The sequence below is a fragment of the Oncorhynchus gorbuscha genome, linkage group LG24 (genome assembly GCF_021184085.1).
Source record: "Oncorhynchus gorbuscha isolate QuinsamMale2020 ecotype Even-year linkage group LG24, OgorEven_v1.0, whole genome shotgun sequence".
In the NCBI taxonomy this organism is placed as follows: Eukaryota; Metazoa; Chordata; class Actinopteri; order Salmoniformes; family Salmonidae; genus Oncorhynchus; species Oncorhynchus gorbuscha.
This window is the reverse complement of record NC_060196.1, coordinates 45,445,583-45,462,354: the sequence shown is the minus strand read 5'-3', so window position 1 is coordinate 45,462,354 and position 16,772 is coordinate 45,445,583. Positions and strand designations below refer to the sequence as shown.

Below are 16,772 nucleotides of genomic sequence, written 5' to 3'. Positions count from 1 at the left end.
TGGCGCCGGAAGAATTACGGGCATCCAACCAATTGTGCTGTTATGTTTTTTTTTGCGTTATTTGTAACTTATTTTGTACATAATGTTTCTGCAACCGTATTTTACAGCAAAAAATGAGCTTCTGGATATCAGGACAGCGTTCACTCACCTCGGATGAGACAAAGATTTTTTCTTCAACAAACAAGACATTCTCCAAACACCCGGCAGGGCCGACATCCACGTTATTTGCAAGAGGAAGCGACACAGGTACAGAGGACAAAGAGCCGGATGCCTGGTCAGGGCCCGGAAAAGGCGAGTGTGGGAAATCTGCCGTTACCGTCAATACTACTTGCCAACGTGCAATCATTGGACAATAAACTAGACGAGGTACGATCACGAATATCCTACCAACGGGACATCAAAAACTGTAATATCATATGTTTCACGGAATCGTGGCTGAATGACGATCTGGATATCCAGCTAGCGGGATACACGCTGCACCGGCAGGATAGAACAGCACACGAGGAGGGGGGGGGGGGGGGGCCTGTGCATATTTGTAAACAGCTGGTGCACGAAATCTAAGGAAATCTCTAGATTTTGCTTGCCTGAAGTAGAGTATATTGTCATAAATTGCAGGCAACACTACTTGCCTAGAGAGTTCTCAGCTATACTTTTCGTGGCTGTTTATTTACCACCACAGACACATGATGGCACTAAGACCGCACTAAGTCAGCTGTATAAGGAAATAAGCAAACAGGAACCAGAGGCGGCGCTCCTAGTGGCCGGAGAGTTTAATGCAGGAAAACTTAAATCAGTTCTTCCAAATTACCATCAACATGTTAAATGTGCAACCAGAGGGAAAATACATTCTAGATCACCTGTACTCCACATAAAGACGCGTACAAAGCTCTCCCTCCAGTTGGTAAATCCGACCACAACTCTATCCTCCTGATTCCTGCTTACAAGCGAAAATTCATGCAGGAAGCACCAGTGACTCGGTCTATAAAAAAGTGGTCAGATGAAGCAGATGCTAAACTACAGGACTGTTTTGCTATCACAGACTGGAGCATGTTCTGGGATTCTTCGACGGCATTGAGGAGTACACCACATCAGTCACTGGCTTTATCAATAAGTGCATCGAGGACGTCGTCCCCACAGTGACTGTAAGTACATACCCCAACCAGAAGCCATGGATTACAAGGGTAGAGGGTAGAGCTGCCGTATTCAAGGTGCAGGACTCTAACCTGGAAGCTTACAGGAAATCCTGCTATGCCCTGCGACGAACCATCAACCAGGCAAAGCGTCAATACAGGACTAAGATTGAATCATACTAATACACAGGCTCCGATGCTTGTCTTACGTGGCAGGGCTTGCAAACTATTACAAACTACAAAGGGATGCACAGTTGCGAGCTGCCCAGTGACACGAGCCTACCTGATTAGCTAAATCACTTCTATGCTCACTTCGAGGCAAGCAACACTGAGGCATGCATGAGAGCATCAGCTGTTCCGGATGACTGTGTGATCACACTCTCCATAGCAGACGTGAGTAAGACCTTTAAACAGGCCAACATACACAAGGCCGCAGGGCCAGATATATTACCAGGACATGTGCTCCGGGCATGTGCTGACCAATTGGCAGGTGTCTTCACTGACATTTTCTGTAGCCATGAAATGCTTTCAAAGGTTGGTAATTTCCCACAACACCATTATCCCAGAAACCCTAGACGCACTCCAATTTGCATACCGCCCAAACAGATCCACGGATGATGCAATCTCTATTACACTCCACACTGCCCTTTCCCACCTGGACAAAAGTAGCACTTATGTGAGAATGCTATTCATCGACTACAACTCAGCATTCAACACCATAGTACCCTCAAAACTCATCACTAATCTAAGGAACCTGGGACTAAACACCTCCCTCTGCAACTGGATCCTGGACTTCCTGACGGGCCGCCCCCAGATGGTCAGGGTAGGTAGCAACACATCTGCCACGCTGATCCTCAACACTGGAGCTCCCCACGGGTGCGTGCTCAGTCCCCTCCTGTACTCCCACTCACGACTGCATGGCCAGGCATGACTCCAACACCATCATTAAGTATGCAGATGACAGTGGTAGGCCTGATCACTGACAACGACGACACAGCCTATAGGGAGGAAGTCAGAGACTTGGCCGGGTGGTGCCAGAATAACAATCTATCCCTCATCGTAACCAAGGCTAAGGAGATTATTGTGGACTAGAGGAAAAGGAGGACCGAGCACACCCCCATTCTCATCGACGGGGTTGTAGTGGAGCAGGTTGAGAGCTTCAAGTTCCTTGGTGTCCACATCAACAACAAACTAGAATGGTCCAAACACACCAAGACAGTCGTGAAGAGGGCACGACAAGGCCACTTCCCCCTCAGGAAACTAGAAAGATTTGGCATGGGTCCTGAGATCCTCAAAAGGTTCTACAGCTGCAACATCGAGAGCACGGCAACTGCTCGGCCTCTGACCGCAAGGCACTACAGAAGGTAGTGCGTACCGCCCAGTACATCACTGGGGTTAAGCTGCCTGCCATCCAGGAACTCTACACCAGGCAGTGTCAGAGGAAGGCCCTAAAAGTTGTCAGAGACCTCAGCCATAGACTGTTCTCTCTACTGCATGGCAAGCGGTACCGGAGTGCCAAGTCTAGGACAAAAAGGCTTCTCAACAGTTTTTACCCCCAAGCCATAGGATTCCTGAACAGGTAATCAAATGGCTACTCGGACTATTTGCATTGTGTGCCTCCCCTCCTCTTAAGCTCCTGCCACTGTTTATCATATATGCATAGTCACTTTAACTATACATTCATGTACATACCTCAATTGGGCCGACCAACCAGTGCTCCCGCACATTGGCTAACCGGGTTATCTGCATGGTGTCCCAACCACCACTCACTCTTTCACGCTACTGCTACTCTGTTCATCATATATGCATAGTCACTTTAACCATATCTACATACTACCTCGATCAGCCTGACTAACCGGTGTCTATGTAGCCTCGCTACTGTATATAGCCTGTCTTTTTACTGTTGTTTTATTTCTTTACCTATTGTTCACCTAATACCTTTTTTTGAACTATTGGTTCGAGCCTGTAAGTAAGCATTTCACTGTAAGGTCTACCTACACCTGTTGTATTCGGAGCAGGTGACAAATAAACTTTGATTTGATTGGCTGACAGCCATGGTATAGGCATATTATTGGTACCATTTGAAAGAAAACTCTGAAGTTTGTGTAAATGTGAATTGAATGTAGGAGAATAACACAATAGACCTGGTTTAGACAAAACAATGAATAAAAACCATGTTTTTTATTTTTATATCATCTTTAAAATGAACAAGATAAAACAAACATACAGATAGGATGATGAGGACAATTTCAGCAAAAAATATGAGGGCAACAGTTCTTGTGCAAAGTTTCAGAATGATAACTTACAAAATGTGTGCTACATGACATTTATCTTGAAGTCACCCAGGTGTCCCACACAAGTATAACTATATACAAAATACCTAAATGGTATTTATATCTATTTATATAGCCCCAGCCTAAAACCTCAAACAGCAAGCAATGCAGGTGTAGAAGCACGGTGGCTAGGAAAAACTCCCTAGAAAGGCAAAAACCTAGAGAGGGACCAGGCTATGAGGGGTGGCCAGTCCTCTTCAGGCTGTGCTGGGTGGGGATCACAGTGATTGTAGAGGGTGCAACAGGACAGCACCTCAAGAGTAAAAATGAACAGTTTAGGGTTCCATAGCCGCAGGCAGAACAGTTGAAACTGGAACAGCAGCAAGACCGGGTGGACTGGGGACAGCAAGGAGTCATGACAGGTAGTCCTGAAGCATGGTCCAAGGGCTCAGGTCCTCCGAGAGAAAGAAAGAGAGAGCAGACTTAAATTCACACAAGATACCGGATAAGACAGGAAAAGTACTCCAGATATAACATACTGACCCTAGCCCCCACCCACTTTTCCATATAACCCCACCTTTGCCAAAACTCTAGACAATATTCTGCTGCTGATGCCATAGCAGTCTCTTTCTGATGTAAAGCAGAGGGTCACTGAGCATGTGATGGGAGACTTCATCTTGCAAACACAGCAACACCTCCATGCTGTGCCCTTTTGGCCCTTAGGCACATCCATGCCTGCACAAATATATTTGGTCAGATGAACACTTGTGGCAGGAGCAGAAGGGACAGGGCTTGGTGCAGTGGTGCTGTAGACAGCAAGGTCCTTGATGCTCCCTCTAATGTAGACTGATTGGAGGAAGCATGCTGGCTGTGTTGAGATGTATGGGTTTGCATTCTACACCATACATACATACAGCTATAAAAAAAATAAAGGGAACACTTAAACACCACAACATAACTCCAAGTCACACTTCTGTGAACTCAAACTGTCCACTTAGGAAGCAACACTGATTGACAATAAATTTCACATGCTGTCGTGCAAATGGAATAGACAGGTAGAAATTATAGGCAATTAGCAAGACACCTCCAATAAAGGAGTGGTTCTGCAGGTGGTGACCACAGACCACTTCAGTTCCTATGCTTCCTTGCTGATGTTTTGGTCACTTTTGAATGCTGGCAGTGCTTTCACTCTAGTGGTAGCATGAGACGGAGTCCACAACCCACACAAGTGGCTCAGGTAGTGTAGCTCATCCAGGATGGCACAGCAATGCGAGCTGTGGCAAGAAGGTTTGCTGTGTCTGTCAGCGTAGTGTCCAGAGCATGGAGGCGCTACTAGGAGACAGGCCAGTACATCAGGAGATGTGGAGGAGGCCGTAGGAGGGCAACAACCCAACAGCAGGACCGCTACCTCTGCCTTTGTGCAAGGAGGAGCACTGCCAGAGCCCTGCAAAATGACCTCCAGCAGGCCACAAATGTGCATGTGTCTGCTCAAACAGTCAGACACAGACTCCATGAGGGTGGTATGAGGGCCCGACATCCACATTTGGCATTTGCCAGAGAACACCAAGATTGGCAAATTCGCCACTGGCACCCTGTGCTCTTCACAGATGAAAGCAGGTTCACACTGAGCACATGTGACAAGAGTCTGGAGACGCCGTGGAGAACGTTCTGCTGCCTGCAACATCCTCCTGCATGACCGGTTTGGCGGTGGGTCAGTCATGGTGTGGGGTGGCATTTCTTTGGGGGGCCGCACAGCCCTCCATGTGCTCGCCAGAGGTAGCCTGACTGCCATTAGGTACCGAGAGGAGATCCCCAGACCTCTTGTGAGACCATATGCTGGTGCGGTTGGCCCTGGGTTCCTCCCTCCTAATGCAAGACAATGCTAGACCTCATGTGGCTGGAGTGTGTCAGCAGTTCCTGCAAGAGGAAGGCATTAATGCTATGGACTGGCCCGCCCGTTCCCCAGACCGGAATCCAATTGAGCACATCTGGGACATCATGTCTCGCTCCATCCACCAACTCCACATTGCACCACAGACTGTCCAGGAGTTGGCGGATGCTTTAGTCCAGGTCTGGGAGGAGATCCCTCAGGAGACCATCCGCCACCTCATAAGTAGCATGCCCAGGCTTTGTAGGGAGGTCATACAGGCACGTGGAGGCCACACACACACACTACTGGACCTTATTTTGACTTGTTGTAAGGACATTACATCAAAGTTGGATCAGCCTGTAGTGTAGTTTTCCACTTTAATTTTGATTGTGACTCCAAATCCAGACCTCCATGGGTTGATAAATTTGATTTCCATTGATAATTTACGAGATTTTGTTGTCAGCACATTCAACTAAGTATTTAAGAATATTTCATTCATTCAGAGCTAGGATGTGTTATTTTAGTGTTCCTTTTATTTTTTTGAGCAGTGATATATATATATATATATATCTATATATCTCTATCTACATACAGACATATGCTATGGTCGTTCTCATACAAACAGACCCTCACTCACAATAACTTGTACTTTACCCATTTCATTACATCTGTATATATTACAAATAAAATGTAAAAACAATAACAAATACTATTTTATATTAATTTCAAACAACGGCATTATCATGAGAGCAACTTACCAGTCAAACAATGTCCTCTCCGTTCAAAAAAATATGCTTCAGTTTCAGAATCAAAGCAATGAGAGCTAATGGAGTCTTCAAAAAGATCTGTCTCACATTCACTATCAATTTCCTCTAAAAGTGTTTCTCCATTCGTATATCTAGTCTTAGAATTAGCTTTCCTTGACTTATTCGCCATGATGTTGGATAAATAAACAGCTGAAGATGCAAGTCACCGAAATACTGCTGTGCGTAATAAGAGTCGCTCCTTCACGGTTGAATTGGCAATGGCGAAAGAACAGTCCTTACGCCAGCGTTCAATGGAAAGGTTTTTCTTACAAAGAACCATGGGATATTGCAGTTTACCTCTGCTCATTGGCTATCTACCCAGCTAGATTTCAAGACGATCAGTGGTCATTGGGTTAAAATACAGTCAATCAACGAGACAGTGGTCATATAATTGGTGCACAATGGGCTCGTCACTTGTCTTCCAATCGGTTTTTCCAGGTCAATACGTCCCGCAAAATGACCCATCAAGTTTTGTAACACAACCAACAAACAGTTGATTGCAAGGAAACCAAACATGACTGGATAAAGTCAGGGAAAGTCTGTCTATTTTACGTTGGATGTTACGTCAAATTGAATGACACGAAATTCAACGAGATAAGCGTTCACAAAATGTTTCGTGTTAGGCTATAAAAAAATGGATTTAACCGAACAAAAGACCATTCATTGTGTAACAATGAGCCTTGGGATTGCAACCAGAGCAAGATCTTCAAAGGTAAACTATTTATTTCAATGCAATCTGTGATTTTGTTACGCAAGTATTGGTTGAATAAGTAGTTTGATATGGGGGTCTGTGCTCAGATAATTGCAGCGTATTCTTTCTCAATAATTGTTTTTTGTTTTTTTTTAAATATGACAACGCAGTTGGATTAGCAAGATTATAGGCTTTTGAAGCATGTGAGACACTTGTATTTTAATTAAAAGACAAAAAAAAAAATTAAACACTACATTACTTCTTATTAGCAATACATTTATTGTTTTAGATACATGAGCATGCGCATCAATTTCTGTTTTGTTGGTGTAATTTTACCAGGAAACTAATATTTTGGCTGGTAAATTTTCCATCTAACTGCCAGTGGCTGTTGGACCAAAAATACCATTTTAGGCCCTGGTTACGACATGAATTCGTCCGGGATGCTGGCCTTCTAGGCAGAGATTCTCTGTTCAATGTCTGTTCTTTTGCCCATCTTAATATTTTATTGGCCAGTCTAAGATAAGGCTTTTTCTTTGCAACTTTGCCTAGAAGGCCACCATCCTGGAGTCACCTCTTCACTGTCAATGTTGAGACTGGTGTTCTGCAGGTACTATTTAATGAAGCTGCCAGTTGGGGACTTGTGAGGCGTCTGTTTCTCAAACTAATGTACTTATCCTCTTGCTCAGTTGTGTACCAGGGCCTCCCACTCCTCTTTCTATTCTGGTTAGAGCCAGTTTGCGTTTTTCAAAGGGAGTAGAAACACAGCGTTGTACAAGAGCTTCAGTCTCTTGGCAATTTCTCACATGGAATAGTCTTCATTTCTCAGAATAAGAATAGACTGACGAGTTTGAAAATAAACTCTTAATCGAACCCACAAATGCTGATGCTCTAGATACTCAACTAGTCTAAAGCTGGCCAGTTTTATTGCTCCTTTAAAATCAGCACAACAGTTTACAGCTGTGCTAACATAATTGCAAAAGGGTTTTCTAATGATCAATTAGCCATTTAAATTATAAACTTGGATTAGCTAACACAACGTGCCATTGGAACACAGGATTGATGGTTGCTAATAATGGGCCTCTGTACACCTATGTAGATATTCCATAAAATTAGATTTAAAAAATAAAATAAAGCCTTTTCCAGCTACAATAGTCATCGACAACATTACCAATGTCTACCCTGTATTTCTGATTAATTTCATGTTATTTTAATGGACAAAAAATCATGCTTTAAAAAAAAAAAAATTTAAACAAGGACATTTCTAAGTGACCCCAAACTTTTGAACGGTAGTGTATATACATACATACCAGTTAGGGAGAATCAAAAGTAAAATGGCATGGGGCCACCATTTATTTTGTTATGTTGGAGTCATGGCATAAGGCATCGCAAAATGTGTATAACTGCAGAAAATCTCTTAAACCCCTAAATGTTGTGTGCGGCAAAGAGGACCTCTAAAATGTTCCTTCAGCAACTGCGATATTGGCCAAGCCCACTTCGACACCCCCGCCACGACCACCTGCGTTCAGCAGGGCACACCATAGAATGACACTTTATAAGAGTCCAGGTAGTATCTCCTCATTTCAAAACAGGCAGAGGGAGGAAAAGTGAGCTCAGCTTATCTTACTGATTATGGCTGCTGCTATAAGTTTCACAGCATCGTAGGGGGCTGAGCACGTGGGGTAGAAGGGCTGCACCAGGTAGTTGGAGAAGGTGAGGGCTATGACAGCCTGGCCTGCTGGCTCCACGATCATCAGGGACGACCACAGCCTGATAATTAAAAATAAGAAATTAATGAGGATATAAATCAAGAGCTTTTCTAAATACTCGAAGCACTTTACATAAAGGTCTCTTTTGCAATATAGTTTCTCAATAAGACCAACCTGTAAAAATACAATGTTTTTAAGTGGAATCTCACCTAATGAAAGCCGCGAAGCCACCAAAGGACTCCAGGATGTAGGCATAGCTGGCCCCAGACTTGCGGATGGTGGTTCCCAGCTCGGCGTAGCACAGGGCCCCGAAAACAGAGAAGACCCCACCGATGGCCCACACCACCAGGGACAGGCCGAAGGAGCCTGTGTAGAAGAGCACCCCTTTGGGGGAGATGAAGATGCCTGAGCCGATCATGCTTCCCACAATGAGGCAGACCCCATGGAGCAGGGAGATTTCCTGCTTCATACGCATGGAGCCAGTCAAAATGGTGTCTGTGTCTTTCTCAGCCCCCATGGTGATGGTTCGGGGAGGGTAGGAATAAGGTGGAGGGTTGAGACAGAGACCAGGGTGGAGGGATTGAGGACAGAAAGATGGGAGTGGAGACAAGGACTGGAGACCGGTGCAGGACTGGAGACCGGTGCAGGACTGGAGACCGGTGGAGGACTGGAGACCGAGGTAGAAGGATGGAGACCGGGGTAGAAGGATGGAGACCGGGGTAGAAGGATGGAGACCGGGGTAGAAGGATGGAGACGGGTGGAAGCAGCACGTCACTAAACAAGGCCACTGTCAGAGGCTCTCAGCAGATGGTCATCAATGTTCTTGATCAGCTGTACTCTTGACAAGAAGTCTGTAGGGAAAGAAGGACAACTGTTAGCACAGGATGAAAGAGAACATAACTTGCTGTGTGAGACCATTAGGCTTCAGGCAATAACTCCTTGTATTAGGTAACTGTGAACTTCAGCATTTGAGGGATAGAATACAAAATAAACTGGAAAAACTAGCTAGTCCTACAAGCTGGAATTCTCAAAGACGCAGCTGATTACAAACCTACTTACAGGTACAATGTGGTAGCAAGTCTAGAGTTTCTCTACAGCGTCTCTAAGCAACAAGCCGTAGTGGAGGAGGAGTTGAAGGATATGTTTCTGGGTAGCGGATAGCGTGGAAAAGTGCTGATGAATGCTACAGCAAGGTCTTGTGACCAACCGTTTTTCCACTAACAGGCACGGTGCCTTGCTACTGGGTCTGGGAACAAAGTAGTGGGGGCCTTAGAAGTCAGAACAAGGTCTTTGTTATAGGAACACACACACATCTGTAGTGCGCACGAACATAATGCACACAGTGACACACACTACCCATGTAACACAGTATTCACATAACTGTTTCCGATCACATATTTTCCTCCCATCTAGAGTTGAAACAAACTTGCCTGGGATTCAAGTCACTGTTTACTCAAGCCGCAACCTCTGTAACAAAGAAAAAAAAAACAAGGACAAGGAGTGAATCAGTTCAAATGCCTCCTGTTACCATGGGAGAATTTCCTATGGCTGTTTGTTCACCAACTAGGAAATCGTAAAAGTGAACGTAGAACAGCCCACACACTTTGCATTTCATAACAGTAATAAGGCTAGATAGATGTTCATTAAAATTCACTAATGGTGTACTAGAGCTTGATATAGCCTAGCTGAATATCTAAGGCAACAATGCTGTCAGTAGGAGAGATGCATCTTTCAAATGAATTGCCCCGATATATAAAGTGCGTCGCACGTAACAGTTGGCAATGCATAGAGAAGTTAAATGAGAAGATGAAATGCAAACTTTGAGGTGGAACTGAGCTACATTGGCAGTAAATGTGCAATGCTGAAAGGGAGGCAGCATGAGAATCAACACTTTACTCGGAGTAAATAGCTCTCCTCCCGGGCAGTGTTGCTGTGTGAGGTGAGATACAGGATTCGTATTTCTTTGTGCGCACAAAGAAATACAAATCCTATATCCCACCTCACGCAGCAACACAGTAAAGTGCCGATATATTCCTTTTTGGAGGCGCTGCGCACAGGCATAAACTTGGGTCTAATTTACTATAAAGTCTACAAAGTGAGACTATGTCCTCGTGTTTGACTTTTCATATAGTATTGTTCACAAGCTCAGATGTTTTTCAACGTTAGTTTGGAGTCTGCTGCTTTAAATGATAGTGAAGCAACGCCGGAGTCAGATCACTCACCTCACGGCTCGTTACCACGGTAACCTCCAGCCTTTATATTTTGGTAAAAAGACAAGTACATTTTATTAGATTTAGAAATATACCACATTACTTAATACATTTTTTGTTGTTGAAACATTCAAAAGCATGAGCATGTTTTTTTTAATGCAATTAACCAACCCCCCACCACCTGCCACAGTGGCTGGTGGAACAAAATTTCAGGCACTGCGATTAAATACTGCGATTGTATTGCAGTTTTACGTTCTGAACATATTGCTCACGATATGTCTGCTGCAGCGAGACAAGAGTATAAAAAATGTGTTTTGATCAGTCATGGAAATAAAAAGTGCTGAAAACATAAGCTACAAGATGAAAAATAGTGGTGTTTTAGAGCAGGTACAATTTCTCGAGGCAAGCCGACGTCTACGGGCTATAGTAAGTATTGGTCAACAGTAGGAGACTCTTCAATTAAGTATTTGTCATTCAAAGACATACGATTAAGTTTAAGCACATTTCTTCACTTGAGAAATACGGCACCAAACATATTTGATAGATGTGAAATTGCGCGACTACGACCTCCTCTGCAAAAACTTCAAAATTAACGAGAGATTTCTTGATTTTACCTTAGTTTGATTCTTGCCATTTTGTGTAAGTTTTACTGTATGCTGTTACTACAGTGGACAAACGGTCATATCTTTTTAAGGTAATGTCTCTTTACGCGAGTAGGTGAGGCACAGACGTTCGCGTCGCTTAGCAGAGTTCTGCTAAGAGCAAACCAAACCTAGTGTACGGTCGCCTTAATGCTGCGTCTGTTTGTAATGCCCCTCTCTGCGTTTGTAATGCTTCTATTTGTAAAGATACTTGTGTGTTTAATGCAGTCTCTCGGTTTCTAATGCCCATCTCTGGCAGAAGCGTCCTCTACTTTACTAGCTCGTTCCTCTCATATCCATGAACAGGAATATAATAGAGTCAAGAGGGACCACAGCCATGCAGACAAGTCTATTAGATTCCAGTGGTACCTGGTCCGGTGGTCTGTGTGTGTTCTGGGAAATACACGGTCTTCAACTAAAAGTTTTCGGGATTCCTGGTAATAACAGCCTAGAGGCTCATAACAGAATCACAGCTTTAACTAAAAGATATCAGGGTGCCATGTGAGAATTAGTTTTCCACTCATGCCTGTGTGTCAACATCAGCTTGTAGCAAGTGATGCAACATCTAGAGCACATGAAGTTATTCTACCTGCATGAAAGTCAAATGTCACAACCCATATCGTGTTCGGATTAATTGAATCTACATTAGTGTCCAACATTTTGCTAGTCTGATTAATCAGGCTGTAATACAAACTGTATTGCGTGTAAATCAGCTAGAAAGATGTGTCGGCATCGAGTAACTGTCTCTGGGAGTGATGAGCTCTACAGCAGAGTCTCACAACTCAATCGCTGGTTGAAAACTGTTTTCTGCCCCTCCCAAAAGATAATTGGCCCTCTTTCTGGGACTCACCCACAAACAGGACCAAGCCTGACCTGCTGAGGAGTGACGGACTCCATCCTAGCTGGAGGGGTGCTCTCATCTTATCTACCATATACAGCGTTCCTCACTGAGTTCCCTGAATTCCTATCGGACCTTGTAGTCATAGCAGATAATATTCTAATCTTTGGTGACTTTAATATTCACGTGGAAAAGTCCACAGACCCACTCCAAAAGGCTTTTGGAGCCATCATCGACTCAGTGGGTTTTGTCCAACATGTCTCTGGACCAACTCACTGTCACACTCTGGACCTAGTTTTGTCCCATGGAATAAATGTTGTGGATCTTAATGTTTTTCCTCATAATCCTTGGTCTATCGGACCACCATTTTATTCCGTTTGCAATTGCAACAAATAAACTGCTCAGACCCCAACCAAGGAATATCAAAAGTCGTGCTATAAATTCACAGACAACACAAAGATTCCTTGATGTCCTTCCAGATTCCCTCAGTCTACCCAAGGATGTCAGAGTATCCTTTTTGATACTGTCGCAAACCTAACTAAAAAGCAGCATTTCCCAAGAGAGGATGGCTTTCACTTTAGCAGTGATAAATTCATGAACTTCTTTGAGGAAAAGATCATGATTATTAGAAAGCAAATTATGGACTCCTCTTTAAATCGACGTATTCCTTCAAAGCTCAGTTGTCCTGACTCTGCACAACTCTGCCAGGACCTAGGATCAAGAGAGACGCTCAAGTGTTTTAGTACTATATCTCTTGACACAATGATGAAAATAATCATGGCCCTTAAACCTTCAAGCTGCATCCTGGACCCTATTCCTACTAAACTACTGAAAGAGCTGCTCCCTGTGCTTGGCCCTCCTATGTTGAACATAATAAACGGCTCTCTATGCACCGGATGTGTACCAAACTCACTAAAAGTGGCAGTAATAAAGCCTCTCTTGAAAAAGCCAAACCTTGACCCAGAAAATATAAAAAACTATCGGCCTATATCGAATCTTCCATTCCTCTCAATTTTTAGAAAAGGCTGTTGTGCAGCAACTCACTGCCTTCCTGAAGACAAACAATGTATACGAAATGCTTCAATCTGGTTTTAGACCCCATCATAGCACTGAGACTGCACTTGTGAAGGTGGTAAATTACCTTTTAATGGCATCAGACAGAGGCTCTGCATCTGTCCTCGTGCTCCTAGACCTTAGTGCTGCTTTTGATACCGTCGATCACCACATTCTTTTGGAGAGATTGGAAACCCAAATTGGTCTACACGGACAAGTTCTGGCCTGGTTTAGATCTTATCTGTCGGAAAGATATCAGTTTGTCTCTGAATGGTTTGTCCTCTGACAAATCAACTGTAAATGTCGGTGTTCCTCAAGGTTCCGTTTTAGGACCAATATTGTTTTCACTATATATTTTACCTCTTGGGGATGTCATTCGAAAACATAATGTTAACTTTCACTGCTATGTGGATGACACACAGCTGTACATTTCAATGAAACATGGTGAATCCCCAAAATTGCCCTCGCTAGAAGCATGTGTTTCAGACATAAGGAAGTGGATGGCTGCAAACTTTCTACTTTTAAACTCGTGACAAAACAGAGATGCTTGTTCTAGGTCCCAAGAAACAAAGAGATCTTCTGTTGAATCTGACAATTAATCTTAATGGTTGTACAGTCGTCTCAAATAAAACTGTGAAGGACCTCTGCGTTACTCTGGACCCTGATCTCTCTTTTGAAGAACATATCAAGACCATTTCAAGGACCGCTTTTTTCCATCTACGTAACATTGCAAAAATCAGAAACTTTCTGTCCAAAGAATATGCAGAAAAATGTGTCCATGCTTTTGTCACTTATAGGTAAGACTACTGCAATGCTCTACTTTCCGGCTACCCGGATAAAGCACTAAATAAACTTCAGTTAGTGCTAAATACGGCTGCTAGAAACCGGACTATAACCAAAAAATGTGATCATATTACTCCAGTGCTAGCCTCCCTACACTGACTTCCTGTCAAAGCAAGGGCTGATTTCAAGGTTTTACTGCTAATCTACAAAGCATTACATGGGCTTGCTCCTACCTATCTCTCTGATTTGGTCCTGCCGTACATACCTACACGTACGCTACGGTCACAAGACACAGGCCTCCTAATTGTCCCTAGAATTTCTAAGCAAACAGCTGGAGGCAGGGCTTTCTCCTATAGAGCTCAATTTTTATGGAACGGTCTGCCTACCCATGTCAGAGACGCAAACTCTGTCTCAACCTTTAAGTCCTTACTGAAGACTCATCTCTTCAGTGGATCATATGATTGAGTGTAGTCTGGCCCAGGAGTGGGAAGGTGAACGGAAAGGCTCTGGAGCAACGAACCGCCCTTGCTGTCTCTGCCTGGCCGGTTCCCCTCTCTCCACTGGGATTCTCTGCCTCTAACCCTATTACAGCAGCTGAGTCACTGGCTTACTGGGGCTCTCTCATACCATCCCTGGAGGGGGTGCGTCACCCGAGTGGGTTGATTCACTGATGTGGTCATCCTGTCTGGGTTGGCCGTGGCGGAGATCTTTGTGGGCTATACTCAGCCTCGTCTCAGGATGGTAAGTTGGTGGTTGAAGATATCCCTCTAGTGGTGTGGGGGCTGTGCTTTGGAAAAGTGGGTGGGGTTATATCCTTCCTGTTTGGACCCGTCCGGGGGTGTCCTCGGATGGGGCCACAGTGTCTCCTGACCCCCCCCCCCCTCTCTCCTCCTCCTGTCTCAGCCTCCAGTATTTATGCTGCAGTAGTTTATGTGTCGGGGGGCTAGGGTCAGTTTGTTATATCTGGAGTACCTCTCCTGTCCTATGTGAATTTAAGTGTGCTCTCTCTAATTCTCTCTTTCGGGGGACCTGAGCCCTAGGACCATGCCTCAGGACTACCTGACATGATGACTCCTTGCTGTCCCCAGTTCACCTGGCCGTACTGCTGCTCCAGTTTCAACTGTTCTGCCTTATTATTATTCGACCATGCTGGTCATTTATGAACATTTGAACATCTTGGCCATGTTCCGTTATAATCTCCACCCGGCACAGCCAGAAGAGGACTGGCCACCCCACATAACCTGGTTCCTCTAGGTTTCTTCCTAGGTTTTGGCCTTTCTAGGGAGTTTTTCCTAGCCACCGTGCTTCTACACCTGCATTGCTTGTTTGCTGTTTGGGGTTTTAGGCTGGGTTTCTGTACAGCACTTTGAGATATCAGCTGATGTACGAAGGGCTATATAAATACATTTGATTTGATTTATTGGTATAAACATCATGAAATAAATGCCTGATAAAATTACATTTAAGGTTAATCGAGCATGCTTTTGCGGTACAGTCGCTAGCGTGCCGGACCTCGGGCTCGAAGGTCAAGGCTTCGAGACCTGGCTCCCTGCCTGTTATATATGAATAGCTTGCTAAACTAGCTAGCAAATATAACTACTGGCACCTAAAGAGCTGATCAACTTAGACTATAACAAATATTTACCAGGTAGTTTGAGTAAATACAAAAAAAGCATGTGTGTTTACCAATCTTGAACCCTTTCCAACAAACGCAGTTCAATCCAGTGACGTTTAGCTCGCTCTCTACCGTAGCTAACAAGTTTGAACCAGCTGGCTAGTTTAACATCTTAACTAGATCAATTTAGTTAAGTGAAATCAAATTCTCTCAACAAAAAAAAAATACCTTACCTTCAAATATTCAATGAGACTAGAGCCCCATGTGCAAAATTACTCAACAATGGCTGTTTGACTATCGTTGACTGTATCTTCTATCGCGCTCAACTACTAGATTGAACTAGGAAATTCATTTAGAAGTTTCGGACTTTCGAACTGGTTGTATTTATACACGTGCCGCGTTCAACGAATCAGCAAATCGAAAAGGAGTTTCCTTGTTCTAAATAGTACATAAAGGCTGCATCATCACTTGCTAGTGAAGCTTGTCACATGTTCCCGCCCTCCTTCTCTTGGGTGAGGTACTAATAATGATGCTAATGCCCTGTGATGAAGTTGTGGTTAGGATGAGTTTGAAGCATCTATTTAAAGTCAGGTTGAAGATGGTTGTTGAGGTGAGTTAGGATTAAATACGATTGTATTTAAACCTTTATGACTAAAAACTAACCAGGAGACTGAGGGGTGCTTATTGAGCTGAGCACCTTGATCTCCTGTTCTGTGAGCTGGGAAACCTTTACATTTACATTTAAGTCATTTAGCAGATGCTCTTGTGTGCCTGACAGTGATCTGAACACTCCTGATAATTGCAATTGCAAACGATTAGTTCACAATCTCACTGGAATAAAGTGTGTGAGCCAAGTGTGTGTGAAGTGCATCTATTTCAGTTTCCCTAAATGACCATCTCATACTCATTCACCCATTCCTAAAGAGATACATTATAGTCAATCAGTTACTCTGGGGTGTCAGGTGGTTGGGTCCTCATGATTATTTTGTTGATTATTTACCCCAAATAGTAGTGCCTTAGCCCCTGTTATCTATGGAAACACCATACCTTTTCCATAAATAGTCCCCACAAGTACTTGTCCAGTGGTGTCTGTGCTATTGATCTCAGTGATCAGTATCCTATATTTCATATATGTAGTAGCGATACCAAGCAGATT

The 16,772-nt window shown here is 43.9% G+C and overlaps 1 protein-coding gene across 1 annotated transcript in view; it reads right to left on the bottom strand.

Moving 5' to 3' along the window:
• LOC124012561 (Y+L amino acid transporter 2-like) overlaps window positions 1-16,032 on the bottom strand; it is a 29,829-nt gene extending 13,797 nt beyond the window's left edge. Inside the window, exons 1-3 of the mRNA XM_046326333.1 lie at window positions 15,850-16,032; window positions 8,686-9,327; window positions 8,395-8,537 (exon numbers count right to left, since the gene is read on the bottom strand). Of these exons, the coding sequence (XP_046182289.1) occupies window positions 8,395-8,537; window positions 8,686-8,993 (451 nt within the window). The 5' untranslated portion in view covers window positions 8,994-9,327; window positions 15,850-16,032. The remainder of the gene's footprint in view (window positions 1-8,394; window positions 8,538-8,685; window positions 9,328-15,849) is intronic.
• Between the last annotated feature and the right edge of the window lie 740 nt (window positions 16,033-16,772).